The sequence below is a fragment of the Gopherus evgoodei genome, chromosome 6 (assembly GCF_007399415.2).
Source record: "Gopherus evgoodei ecotype Sinaloan lineage chromosome 6, rGopEvg1_v1.p, whole genome shotgun sequence".
In the NCBI taxonomy this organism is placed as follows: Eukaryota; Metazoa; Chordata; order Testudines; family Testudinidae; genus Gopherus; species Gopherus evgoodei.
The window spans coordinates 61,147,420-61,161,387 of NC_044327.1; the positions used below are offsets into that span (position 1 = coordinate 61,147,420).

Below are 13,968 nucleotides of genomic sequence, written 5' to 3' on the forward strand. Positions count from 1 at the left end.
TGCTCAATCAATGTCATACAATTTAGACAGCTTTTCTACACGTTGTCTCACCTTGTTCCGTTATGCTTTTAATAGATGTGGGGCCTCAAAGCATTTGATTAAGCATTCTATCTATTGGATTTCAGGCAGAACTGAACCACACTGGAAAACAGCCACCAACTACAGAACACAGAAAAGAACCTGCATAATAGCTACTTACTCAAGCATGCCAAACTGCTTCACTGCACCAATTTCTGCATATGTGAAAAACCTAGGAGTGTGCCTAGTATATATACAGGGAGTCAGACATGCATAATCATATTCATCCCAAAACAACAGTGCTTTCAGTGTTGACATAGCATACTGATAGGGTTACCAGGTGTCCGGTTTTCTATTGGAAAGTCTGCTCAAAAGGGGGCACCTGACAGTGTCTGCTCAGAAACACTGATTGGACACTGAAATCCAGTTAGGCACTCCATCAGGGGTGGGGAGGCATGTGGGGTCAGGCTGCCCCCCCCTGCCCCTGCCCAGCAGCTGACCCAGGCAGGGAGTGGACAAGGCAGGACCAGAGTCTCTTCAGACCACTAGGACAGCTGTCTGGGAGACAGCCTGGCTGAGGAGGGGTGGCAGCAGCCGGTTCCCCCCTCCCATCCCCCAGGCTCGGCTTCCAGTGACAGCAATTGAGTGAGTTGGAGCCCCCCCCCCCCCGCATGCTCGGCCCCTGTCCCTGGAAACTGAGCCCGGATAGGGAGTAGGCTGCTGCTGCCCCCTACCCCACCAGGCTCTCTCCCAGGCAGCTGCACAGAACAGCAACTGGGAGCAGCTGCATCCCACTCCCTGCCCAGGCCTGGCTGCCAGGGAGGGCAGCTGAAAGTGTCAGGGCGGAGCCAGTGCACCTCCTTACAGGTAACATGGGGTGGTGAGGAGGGGCAGGGAGAGCATGGGGGCCTTGGGCTGGGAGGGAGGGAGAGGTTCCAACACTTCTGCTGGAGTGCCCGTGACATAACCTTAGTCCCAGATCTGGACCTTAGCGTCCAAAATATGGGGGTTAGCATGAAAACCTCCAAGCTTAGTCACCAGCTTGGACCTGGTACCTGCTGCCACCACCCAAAAAATTAGAGTGTTTTGGGGCACTCTGGTCCCACTGAAATCCTTCCCTGGGGACCCCAAGACCCAAATCCCTTGAATCTCACAACAAAGGGAAATAATCCTTTTTCCCTTCCCCCCTCCAGGTGCTCCTGGAGAGATACACAGACACAAGCTCTGTGAAACTACACAGAGACTCCCCCCTCTCTGTTCCCAATCCTGGAAACAAAAGTACTTTCCTATTCCCCCCAGAGGGAATGCAAAATTAGGCTAGCAATCCAACACACAGATCTCCCCGATTTCTTCCTCCCACCAATTCCCTGGTGAGTATAGACTCAATTTCCCTGAAGTAAAGAAAACTTCAACAGGTCTTAAAAGAAAGCTTTATATAAAAAGAAAGAAAAATACATACAAATGTGCTCTCTGTATTAAGATGATACAACACAGGGTCAATTGCTTAAAAGAATATTGAATAAACAGCCTTATTCAAAAAGAATACAAATCAAAGCACTCCAGCACTTATATTCATGCAAATACCAAAGAAAAGAAACCATATAACTTACTATCTGATCTCTTTGTCCTTACACTTAGAAACAGAAGACTAGAAAGTAGAACTACTTCTCCAAAGCTCAGAGAAAGCAGGCAGGCAGACAAAAGACTCAGACACACAATTCCCTCCACCCAAAGTTGAAAAAATCCGGTTTCCTGATTGGTTCTCTGGTCAGGTGTTTCAGGTGAAAGAGACATTAACCCTTAGCTATCTGTTTATGACAGCCCGGTTTTTAAATATTACAAAGTTGGCAACCCTAGCATACTGAAGGGACTGGGTATTCACATGGGGAAAAGGAATGTGTCAACAGAAGAAGTAGGAGTCAAGGACATTGCGAGAATGCCAAGATTTAATGGTGCACCAACCATTCCTTCCTCTTACCCTTCCCAAGATCATGATCAGAAAAGATTGCTTCACCAGCACTTACCCCTTCTCTGTATGGGTCCTTATTCACTCCACAAGAAGTTAACCTTGAGGGTCCCTGAAAGCAGTCCAAGCCCTGTGTCCCTCTTTCAGAGCAGGCGATCTCAACCGAGCCAATTAAAAGAAGAACTACCTTCTCCCTCACAACAGGGGAGACACTGACAGGAGATAGAAACCAGAAAGAGCTGGGACTGGTGGCTTTGGGTGGAGCAGACCAGAGGAAGAGTGCCACGTGGAACAAAGAACCAGGGCTGAGTATGAACTTGTATGTCATTGCTAGAGACTTTATTTTGGAGATTCTGAGGTCGGTTTGAACCTTTCCTGTTATTAAATCGGTCCTGGGTGTAGGTGCTTCTAGCCACAAGACAGACTGTGCAGTATGCTTAAGGAGCCCACAAGAGGAGCTCAATGGAGTAGGGTGCCACGAGGGGATGCTCAGGTGCTAACCACCATATTACAGGGAGAATTAGGTATATTTAAGTAATAGTCAGTTCCTCCAAGGCAGGGGTCCCCAACACGGTGTCCGCGGGTGTCATGGCGCTTGCAGGGGAATCTAAATGTGCCTGCATCCTGGCCAGCAGTTGAGCATCCACCAAAATGCCGCCAAATTTCTGCAGCGTTTCAGCGGTGACACCTTTCGATGATGTCGCTTGTCGGCGGCAAGTGGCATCAACGAGAGGCGTGGCCACCGAAACGCCGCAGAAATTCGGTGGCATTTCAGCGGATGCTCCACCGCCGCCACAGTCCTTTATCTAGCGCCCGCCAGACAAAAAGGTTGGGGACCACTGCTTCAAGGCATGATATTTCAGACTTTTTTAAAAAAAAGATCCCTTATTTAAAAAAACACCATGTCTAAAATTAGATCATTGAAATTTTAAATGCTGTTTCTGGGCTTGTCTACAAAGGGACACTCAGGAAAATTAATCCAAATTAACTAACAGTGTGAATTAGTAAAAGTGGATTAGTAAAACTGAATTAAACCCTTGTGTGCATTCAGAATTTAAGTGGCCTTAATTGGGTTTAGTTTAAGAGTCTTGACTGACAGATGGCATTTTTGTTTCTTCTACAGGAAGCATGGCATGATGGCTTGGCATATAAAGAAATCTGAGAAAAGGAGAGCAGGGTAGATTTAATATGAGAGTTTAAGTTCCCCTTTTATTCTAAGGTTGCCACTTTTCAAATTGGTGAGCTTTACGTCTCATTCTTTTTTACCTCGTTAATTTTAAGCAATTCTGACTATGAATGCACTTGTCAACATCTAAAGTGCAGTTATCACTAACTCCTAATGATAACTGGTAAATGTAGTGAAATGCTCAGGAGTAACCTAATTAAGAACAATTCCAATGATCTGAGGCATAACAATCAGCACAGGGCCAAGCTGAGGCTAGTACAGCACAAAATCCTGTATGGTCTTATTCTCATTTCACATCCATTTCCCCTATTTTATTTAAAGGTCATTTAAAAGGTGACAAGAGGATGCAAATCTGCAGGATTTCTATTTGATTTCTGGAAAGTGAGATGAATTGCAAACCAGAAATAAGACCACGATGCAAGAAGCAGGAAAAGACAAAATAAAATGTAAACAGCTCAGATAGAGAGCATGCAGATTTTAATCTGACATCTTCAACACAGATTCAAGTACTCCTTAAAAATAACTGGATTGCCATCTACAGACCATGTGAGATCACTGTTTATATGGGGATTACTTACTTCTGTGTTCCTGCCATCTCCTCATCCCAATCATGGGTCTAAAAAAAGCAAGTGCATTAGCAGTTATACATACAGTGAGCAGTATGCAATAATTTATGCTTTTGCCTATACATCATCTTCCAATTTACATAGTTGAAGCATTCTAAAAGTATCATACAATAAATAACCCGGTCAGGAAATTTCACACTTACTCAAGCAAACTCACACTCACATTCACTGGTGGTTGACAGGCCACCATGATAAAGTTTCCAACAAGCATGATTTTTAAACCTGTTTCACTCATATCATGGAAATTCCAGGAGTACTAGTCAAAAGAAAATTGAAATGCTTCATTGCTAGTGGACAAGATGGCTGCATACTTCAGGGCAATGCCACACAGGGCTAGCAAAGAATGAAGTGATCAGCGGAGAAACTGCCTTGGAGGGAAAAGCTGCTGAAGGAGACTAGCTGTAATATATCCCCTCCTTCCCTAGATGGATGCTACAAGACACTGGTAGATGTTAGTGCTGAATGCCCAGAAGGGATGTAAAAAGCCAGCCTAGATGAAAGAGTGAACAGAAAGATGTGAAACATGACATCTCACCATAGACTAATATTTTTTTCTGAACAGAAGAATAAGACAATCATTTTCCCCACCAGCATTGGAGCCTACACAAACAAAAACAAAATAACCCAACGTCCAAGGATTATCCTAAATGTCTTTACGATATTTTGTTGTATTTAACAAACTTAAAGTCATAAAACTGATAATCTTAACAGTTAACAAAAACCTCTGTGAGGGATTACTTTCATCATCACACAGAAGAAAATACATCACTGTAGCTTTATATTTGATGTGTGAAAATATTACTTTCAGAAATAGAAGGGCATACAACACATGTAACAAAATGAGAATGAAGGAAACTTGATGGTGGTACAGACAAAAACATATTTAAAGTATCTTAACCCTCCTGGATTACAAAAAGATACAAAAGTTAAACAGCCATATTCTATCCACAGAAATGCAGTCATATACAACTCTTATCGATATCACAACATTTTTCCTTCATGTAACCTGCCTGCCTGGCAGACTCTATGAACCTATATAGAGATGCAGGGCTTTTCTGTGGGGGCATTTGGTTACCAGGTGCTTCTACCTAGCATGAAAGTACAGTAGATTTACTGCTGAGTCATACTAACAGGTGGATTCAGTTAGCCTCAATCAGGATATAAAAGGAGGAGCAATGGGAACTAGCCAACAGGACAGAAAGTTTTACCTGCAGAACCTAGGAACAAATGAAGCAGGAGAAGAAAGCTAAAAATGAGGCTTATATCAGGATTTTGTTTCAGATGTCGATAAAGTTGAAACCCAGGACAGGAGTTGACTATAAACAGCGTGTTTATTAAGAGCAGTGTGGGAAATCCAACTACTTATGCAGTTTGAATTTTGAAGTTAATTTGAGAAGAATTTAGCCCAAAATAACTAAACAGCCCATGATGCCAGCCTCCATTGCCCACTTGTTAAAATTTCAAATAAGCTCTTTCATATTTTCTCCCAGGCCACCCCTCATACCTGGAGAAGCTCCCTGTAAATATCCACAAAAACTCATTATCCACTGCCTATCATGTTTACCAATAGTGTCTCACTGTTCCCTTGTACTACCCCATTTGTCTATATCTATCTCACCTCTTTCCATATCCTAAGATTGAGTCTGGAACCATTTTTGTTCAATGTTTGTGCAGCACCTAGCACAACAGGGTTGTGGTCCATGACTGGGCTCCTAGGGGCTATGATAATACAAATAATAAACATTTAGAGGTTTATACAGTGATGTAAACCTTAAGTTCTACATAAAATACATAGCCTACTGAATGCCCATTTACTTTGACTATACCAGCTATCCTTTACCTATAAGCCTGCCTATCTTCTTGAGTGCCTTAAAAATATCCAGGGGCAGTATTTTAATGAATATGGGGAAGTGAATTTTAATATAGATAGTACATTTGGGCATTGGCAAACACCTACTTTAGAATATACCTGGGTATGGCTATGTACCTGCATATAGGCGTTGCATAATGGACCTTGTTATGCACAGGAGAAATCTTACTGTTTTTCCAAAACTAATAATATGGCTAGTTTGTTTGCTAGTTTGTTAATGTAAGAGAGACCCTGCTGTATTTGCCATGAAGACCACTTGTAAAAAGAAGCTGTGCAGTATTTTTAGAGCTTCAGCCCTAATGATATCTGGCAATTATTTAGCTGGAGAAAAGGTCATATAAAGAGTGCTTTAAGGGCACACTTTTCACTCGTCAGCATTAGATGGTCTTCTTAGTACGTCTGACAGTATACTTGTTCTGCTATTTTCCATCTATTCACTGCATAGCATATAAAAAACACACACTGGTTGGCATATTTCAGCTTTCTCAATGGCTAGTAGAAACCAGTACTTGGATATAGTTGAATCCAGGTAAGACTGGAGTATTGCTGCTCAGAAGAGAGGAACGCTTAGAAGCAAGCAATTCCTCTGTAATATTCCCCATAACAGCGGGCATCTACTCACAGATTGTTAAATCGGTCTACAGCTTTGGATCATCTTTGAACTCCTTAATGTTATGATCTGCTTAAATAGCCACAGCAGCAAAAATATCCCCATTTCTATCTGTGGCTGGCTAGAACTTTGCAACTCATCCTGTAGGACACAGCAAATCTCATATACACACACATTCATGATTATGATGGTTCAAATCTAGGAATCAAGCCTCATATGCTGAAAAAACTAAACAGGTACAAAACATAGCAGCCTATCCGCTTAGCAATGTAGGTCACTGTGCAGAGATTACCACAGAGTTTCTCTCCCTGCATTGCTCCCTCGCACACATGCTGAAGAGACTCCAGTTCAAGGTTTCTGTCCCTATAATGAAAGCTGTCCATTGAACTGGCCTTAGTTGCCTAGATTGCCTCTCTATGCAGATCCTCTCACAACAGCTGAACTGGAACAATGACATTGTAGACCATTAGACGGGGCTCATGAGTATAGAGCTTTCAAAGGCATTTGACTTACACTACTGAACTCACCTCACAAAGAGACAAGATTGACCATGGACTTTACTCATAGGCACCGGCTCTCGGGGTGCTCCAGGGCCCAAGCACCCTCCGAAGAAGATAGGGAGTGCTCAGGACCCACAAGCCACAGTCATAGGCAGCACATGACTCTTGCGTTTGGGGAGGCTGGGTGTGAGTGCTGGAAGCTCCCTAGAAGTGTGGGGGGGGGGATGCACCAGAGCTCAGACCACGACCTTGCCCCACACTCAGCCCCACCTCTGCCCGGTCTCCTCCCAAGGCCCCAACCCCACTCCACCTCTTCCCACCCCATCTCTACCTCTTCCCCTGAGCAGAGCCATCCCTTGGGTACAGTGAATCGGGGTGACTGCCCCCGGCCTCACAGGCAGCAAAGTGAGGCAGGAGGGGTGATAAGGCAAACGGGGAAGTGAGCGGCAGGCAGACGGGGGGGAGGCGAGGAGGAGTCCTCCTACCAGAATCTCCCCCTCCCTCCCAGCGCCTACCGCCTGCCACAAATCAGATGTTTGGCAGCATCAGGAGGTACTGGGGGTAAGGGGGTGGAGCTAGGATGCAGCATGCTCAGGGGCGGAACTGGGTGGGGAAGAGGCAGGGCAGGGGTGGAAGCAGCAGGGTGGGGATGGGGCAGATAGGCACTGAATTTCTAATGTCCCGGGCCCCACACCTCCCTAGGGAAAGTCCTGCCCGAGACCCCCATGGTGCCCCCCATCCGCTCCTCTTCACACCCTAAGATAGACACATATTCAATAACTAGAATATGAAAGAAGTGTTTAAATATGCTGAAAATAGCCTCCCCCCCAAAACGCACACCCCTTCAAAGCATCCACTTGCAAAAAACAAAAAAAAAAGTCAGTGCCTGTGACCTCACTCCTAAGAAGCTAAATACAAAATTAATTTCAACTTCTTTCCCCCCTCAGTAGACACATAAGCACAACACAAAGGATATATCCAATACCTATAATAAGAACCAAAGGCTGGAAGTTGAAGCTAGACAAATTCAGTCTGAAAACAAGGTGTAAATTAACTACTGGAATAGTTTACCAAGGTTTGTGAAAGACTCTCCATTGCTGGCAATTTTAAAATCAAGGCTGGATGTTTTTCTAAAAGACATGCTTTAGTTCAAACAGGAATTAACTCAGGGAAGTTGTATAGCCTCTATTTTGCAGGTCAGCCTAGATAATCACAGTGGTCCCTTCTAGCTGAAAAAACTATAAAATCTATAACTAGAGAAAAATCAATGTGTTGTGTGTGTCTAACAGTTTAAATACACACCAACTGAGCATTCTAGATCAAAGGTTTATCATATAGCAGGCAAAGATGCATCCTTTGCAATCAATATATAGGTACATTATTAAATATATCATTTTCTTGTATACACTTCCATCCCTTTGTGACATGTTTGCCTCACTATTCGTACAATAATTACTAGCACTCAATACTCTGATATGTTCTCTGGTTATTTTATCTCTGAAGTAGTTTGAGACCTTTTTATGAAAGATGCCGGAGAACAAGGATCGTTCTAAATGTCTCACTGAGTGTGATTCGTACTATGCAACAAAAAACCACTGATAGTACTAAGCCATTTATACACAGAAAGTGTCATGTACAGGAAATAAATATAAGCAGCTGATAGATTTTACCTCATTTAGTACAGATTTCATTGTTTCATCTGTTGATGTATGGACTTATATTGGCTTCTGTTATTTCCTAGTTTTAAGCCTTTCGGGTGTATGAAGCCCTTTCTCAAGTCATGAAGGGATCTGTCCTCTTTACATAAGAAAGCTAGCTGAAATTTCTGTGTTATAAGCTTAAACTGGAATTGGGATACTTGATATTTTGTGTATTAACATCCTTTGAAATGTGCTTGAACAGGTTTTTTTGAATTATAATCTGTATGTTTGTGCTTTTTAGTACAGATCAGGTGCCAAGGATAAGGTACAAATACACATCGCAAAGACTTTAATGTAGTTTGTGATCACAAGAGTTTTATGCTCCTTGAAAAAGCAGCATTCAAAACAAGGGCATCAGTTTTAAAACTCAAATGGAAATGGACTTGACATTCAAAGTCGGGGGAGGGGAACCAGTATTAGCATAAACTGGCTAAGAGCTTTGCAGACTTCCACATCCCAATACACTGTTAATGACTTGCATGCACCATATCTGCTCTTCATTCCTGAGTGGCTGTGGAGCAGAGGCTGCTCTCATTATGTCTAGCTCAAGCCAATGTCACTTAAAAAGAATCCAGATCTGAACTGCCTCATGGACACTACATGGCTGCCCTTAGGATAGGTTCTAAAGAATATTAGCGTGTATAATTAACTGCTATACACAAACCATTGTACCCCAGCAGCCAGTCTCTAATATGAGGAGTTTCAGTTTCTGACACTGAGAAAATCATATCGTTAATTCAGCCGAAGTTGCTTAACTAATGCTAAATAGAAGACAAGCTTGTAAAACAAAATGTCAGCCTCAGACATCTTCAGCAATTTGACTATGGTCCATGCACCTGTCTTCTTCTGCCCCCATCTTTGCTGCAATAGGAACTGTGGATTAAGGAAGGGAAAAAAACCACTTCCCACACAATGATTTAAGAATCTTACTGTGTATAAGGGAGCAAAAAATACTTCCTGGGAATCAATTTTTTCATCTGTTTATTGCAAAGAGAAAGGTCAATCATTGTATAATTAAAGCTGCTGCCTAATCGGAAAGAATCCTCTCTCTTTTCATCCAGCGATGCCACTGTAACACAAAAGAAGAGCCTACAAACGTAGCAGGTATGTTGGCTGACTCTCGCCATATTTTTGTACATTTGGTGTTCCTGAACCAGACTACTGAATTGAATGTGACATACTAGCAGAGACCATCTCTCTCAAGTTAGAAATATGGATCAGGAACACTTTTTAGATTTCTTATTCGTGGGTGTGTTTGTCTATAAAATCGACAAACACAGATTCCCCTCCATCCTCATCTTAAGTTATTAATGTTATGGAATACTCTGAGTCTTTCTTTCTTTCTTTCTCCACCCTTGCTGCTCTCTTTCTGCTACTGCTTCTCATTCCTCTACCGTGCCTTCCTATCATGGTATTTTACTGTACTTCATTCACAGTACAGAGGATAACTACTTTCCTGTTAGTTTCACTGTTTTATTGATTAGCTTGGGAAAAGATAGTCTAAGTATTATATCTGGTATCTCCACAGCAACTCCAGATTGTTCTTCTGGATTCATCTCTATCCCACTTTGTAATATACCTAGCTTTCAGCAGAAAGCAGGAACTTCTCACTTAGCAACTACTTCTTGTTCTACCATTATGCTGGCCCTAAAAAGAATGATTTCACAAAGGGGAGGTTGACTACTGTGAAGCCTTTGGTGTTGCGAGATAGACATTTTCAGCACTTAACTACATGGTTATAATTAATGCTGCATGAGCTTCATCTGATCCAAAGAGCAGATTGCTGCAGCTGCTGAGCAAAAGTCATTGCAGAGTTGGAGTGCGAATGCAAAAGACTAAACATTTAACTTTGGTTTGTAAAGTGACTCAAAGCAAATGATTATAAAGAAATTCCAAATCAATGTGAAATAGAGAGCTCTCATTTCCTCCACCTAATGGCAAGCTCTTGCAGCAACAGGTGTTAGTGGTATTGACAACAGTACAGAAGCATGCCTACACACTATTTAAATATGAGACATCCCTGTGGTACAAGGTAACTCACTTAACCCCTTGGTTTCTATCTTTTATTGTAAAAGCAGTTGCTGAGAGGAAGGCATTATCCTCCCTCCTTATGTGTTATGATTACTATACCGTTGCAAGTCTTGACTTAACTTGCTTTGCAAGTAAATAAAATTAACAATCTTTCAAGAACACAAAGGAAATTAAACAGTTGATCAACTTTCTTTCTCGCAATGCCCCCCGGTTCAGGACTTGAACCAGGTCTTTTTCCAACACTGCATATTTAAACATTCTATTATCCTTAACATCTATAAACCTTTCAAACCCGCAGCATGAACACCACCTAATTAATATAATAAATGGCCTGTACTGAAAGACACTGAGAATTTGCATTTAATTGGCACAATGGTAATTAATAGTAAATTTCTCTAAATGGCAGACAACCTGAATGTGGTGATGTGCTGCAAAGTTCAAAGAGCTTTCTTGTCTACAGAAGATATGCAGACTATATGAAATAAATGAAACCGACTTCATGCTAACTGCTTCTTTAAGACATTTACAGGAGGCCATAATAAACCATCAAATATACCAACTGCAAAAACAAAACCTTCAGATTCTTTGGCATTTTAAACATCAGACATGAGCAGTATGAAAGGATTACAGACAATGGAAAACAGTGATGCAGGAAGGAGGTATCAAAGCATTTTAATGACTTAATTTTCTTTATAATTGATATAGAAATATGTATTTTGTAAGAACTATGCAAGTTTTATTTAAATGAAGTTACAATATGAGAAAATTATGATTCAAACTTGTACTGAGGAACAGAGAAAAAGAGTGTTAAACAGATTTATATCAGGTTTTTGCATCTGCAACAATTAAGAAAACATATTAGCAATAAAGTGAATCAGAACATAGACAATAAGAAATGTGCATAAAGATTCAAGCTCTGTTTCTGAAATGACAGCCATTCCTGTTCTTCTTAGGGGACCATTGAAGTAGGCCGTCTAGCAGTTCAGAGTTTGGCATAGTCTTTAAGAATCATCTCCAGCTTCTGGCTCAGCATAATGTTACCTTTCACTTTTAGTTTACCAGAAAAAAATGCCTATAGGAAGCAGAGGAGGAAAAAAATCATTTTTTTTAAAACAGACCTTTGAGAAGTAGGCGAACAATTGAAGAAAATTAACTACAGCAGTAGAGTGAGGTTTACTTTAGACAAGTCTTACAGGACAAACCTCACCAGGAATGTCCATTAGCTAAGCACAGTAGACATTTTAAGCCTCATTGTATAACACCACGAATCACAAACACCAAGCTTCTTGAAGCATACAGGGATGGAGAAGGTTAGTGGTAAATGGAGAAGTGCCGGTGGCTGAGCCATTTCTGAGGGCTCAGCAACATGGGGAGCATGCTGGTAAAAGCTGAGCTTCTCCAGTCTCCAATGTCAAAAGTTAACAACTACACAGAGGCAAGGCCCCAATCCCGTCTTACCAGACCCTCTTGAGTTCAGTGAGCGCTAACATCACCCCACTGCTGCAGGTGAGGAGGATAGGAAAAGGATGACTGAACTCTACTCAAATTTACACCTGGTCAGCCAGGGTCTCCATTTTTAAAGGAGTTAAAAAGAAAAAAAAGTCAATTGACTTTTTTCTAAACACATTTACAATATGCAGTATGCAGGGGAACACGCACTCGTGCAACCAGAATAATCAGTCTTCGAGCATTTTCACTGAAATTCCAATATTGCATATTTGTAGTTCTGCTCCTGATTTGAGACTCTTTATAGCCAGTTTAAATGTGGTTCATAATTTTTATGACATTTTAAAATGTGTTTATTTAATCAATATTGCTGTACTTTGGTTTTGCAAGCAAACAAAATTCTGGAATAGCACACTTCTCCATATTCCCATTAACATAAAGATAAATTCAAATAAGAAACTGATGGAGCCAGTAGTCCAAAATATAAATTGGTATCGTGAACGTCTTCAGGTGGAAGGCCCCGTTTCTCCACAGAAACTCACAGGTGATACTGATGTCTAACAGCAAATATTGTGCATGAAATGCAATCACTTTAATCCTTAGAATACAGAAATGCATAGACTGTCATAATCTTGTTTGTTTAGACCTTATGCCTGCTATATATAAAGGTCACAAAATATTTGTACTGTATATTCCTACTGCTCATGCAATATATAGGAATTATATACTAGTCAACATTGTTAGCTCCAAATTTTAAATTCAAAATCCTTGTTAATTTCAGTCCTGTTGACTGGGATCAAAGGTGAGCTCTCAATATATTATGATGAGCTAATTAAGAATATCCATTTATCTAGGCTATAAACTGAATTATGCTAAATTTGAGACACTTAACTTGTATAATATTTGTTTTTAACAACAAATGAGTAGTTTTAAGCATTTAGGGAGGAACATTTGCAGATGCTCAAGTACAGACTCCTTATTATGGCCCTTTTTTAATCTCCTCCCCTAAGTGATTTGCCTTATTTAGGAAGATTTATGCCTAATTTTAATAGATTTGTGTCTCATTATAATGCAACAGAAATCCACAGGCCCATGACAACAGTAATAGGCCTTTCTTCTTTATTACAGTCTTAATGTACAAACCATGGGTATTAATCTTGCAAGTCAGAATATTATTACATGTACACGGTTGATACAAGTTGCTTAGCTAAGATTTGCACAGTGGTATGTGAGATCTCTCTCTTCACTTACAACAGGAAACTGTAGCATCTCATACACCAGTGTGCGCCATTTTAGGAGTGAGCACTGTAGTACTCTATACAGCAGCACTTTTCACAGACACTCAGTATTTCAGTCAGATTACTGGCCTACAAGCCAGTCTTTTCTTCTACATTAGCTGCACACTAGAAATTGTGCTACTTCAAGAATGTCTCCGAGTTAAATGAGTAATATTTCACCATGAGACTGAACATCTCTACTTCACAATGCCTTTACCTTTTGTGGATTAATCTTGCCTAGGACCACCTCCATGAAGTCTTGATCCGAAAGGGTGAAAGTGGTGTCAGCAGAACCCTGTGCTGGCCCCCGATACACCTCACCAGAACCATTCTTTAAGTCAATAGCTGAGGAAAGGAAGTAAAGTTAGTTTTGTTTTTAAAAAAAGGCAATAGAAAGAGCCATGTACTGTAATTGATTCAGATTCCAAGACCAAAAGAAACCACTGTAATCATCAAGTCTGACCTCCTTTAGAACATGGACCATGGAACTTCCCCCAAATGAACTGGAGTACATCTTTTCAGAAAAAAATCCAATCTTGATTTAAATATAGCCATCTTATTTCCAGTCTCAATTTGTCTAGCCTCATCTTCCAGCCATTGGATCATGTTATATCTTTCTCTGCTAGACTGAAGAGCCCATTTTCAAATATTAGTTCCCCATGTATGTACTTTTAGACTATGATCAAGTTATCCCTTGATGTGCTCTTTGTTAAGCTAAATAGATTGAGCAATTTGAGT

At 41.1% G+C, this 13,968-nt stretch overlaps 1 protein-coding gene across 2 annotated transcripts in view; it reads right to left on the bottom strand.

Annotated features, from left to right (window-relative positions):
- Positions 1-11,155: 11,155 nt before the first annotated feature.
- The window catches only part of HSD17B4 (hydroxysteroid 17-beta dehydrogenase 4), a 119,517-nt gene continuing 116,704 nt past the window's right edge, over positions 11,156-13,968 (bottom strand). For both annotated transcript variants that reach the window (XM_030567854.1, XM_030567855.1), the window contains 2 exons: positions 13,448-13,575; positions 11,156-11,579 (listed from right to left, as the gene is read on the bottom strand). In XM_030567854.1, the coding sequence (XP_030423714.1) occupies positions 11,490-11,579; positions 13,448-13,575 (218 nt within the window). In that variant the 3' untranslated portion in view covers positions 11,156-11,489. The remainder of the gene's footprint in view (positions 11,580-13,447; positions 13,576-13,968) is intronic.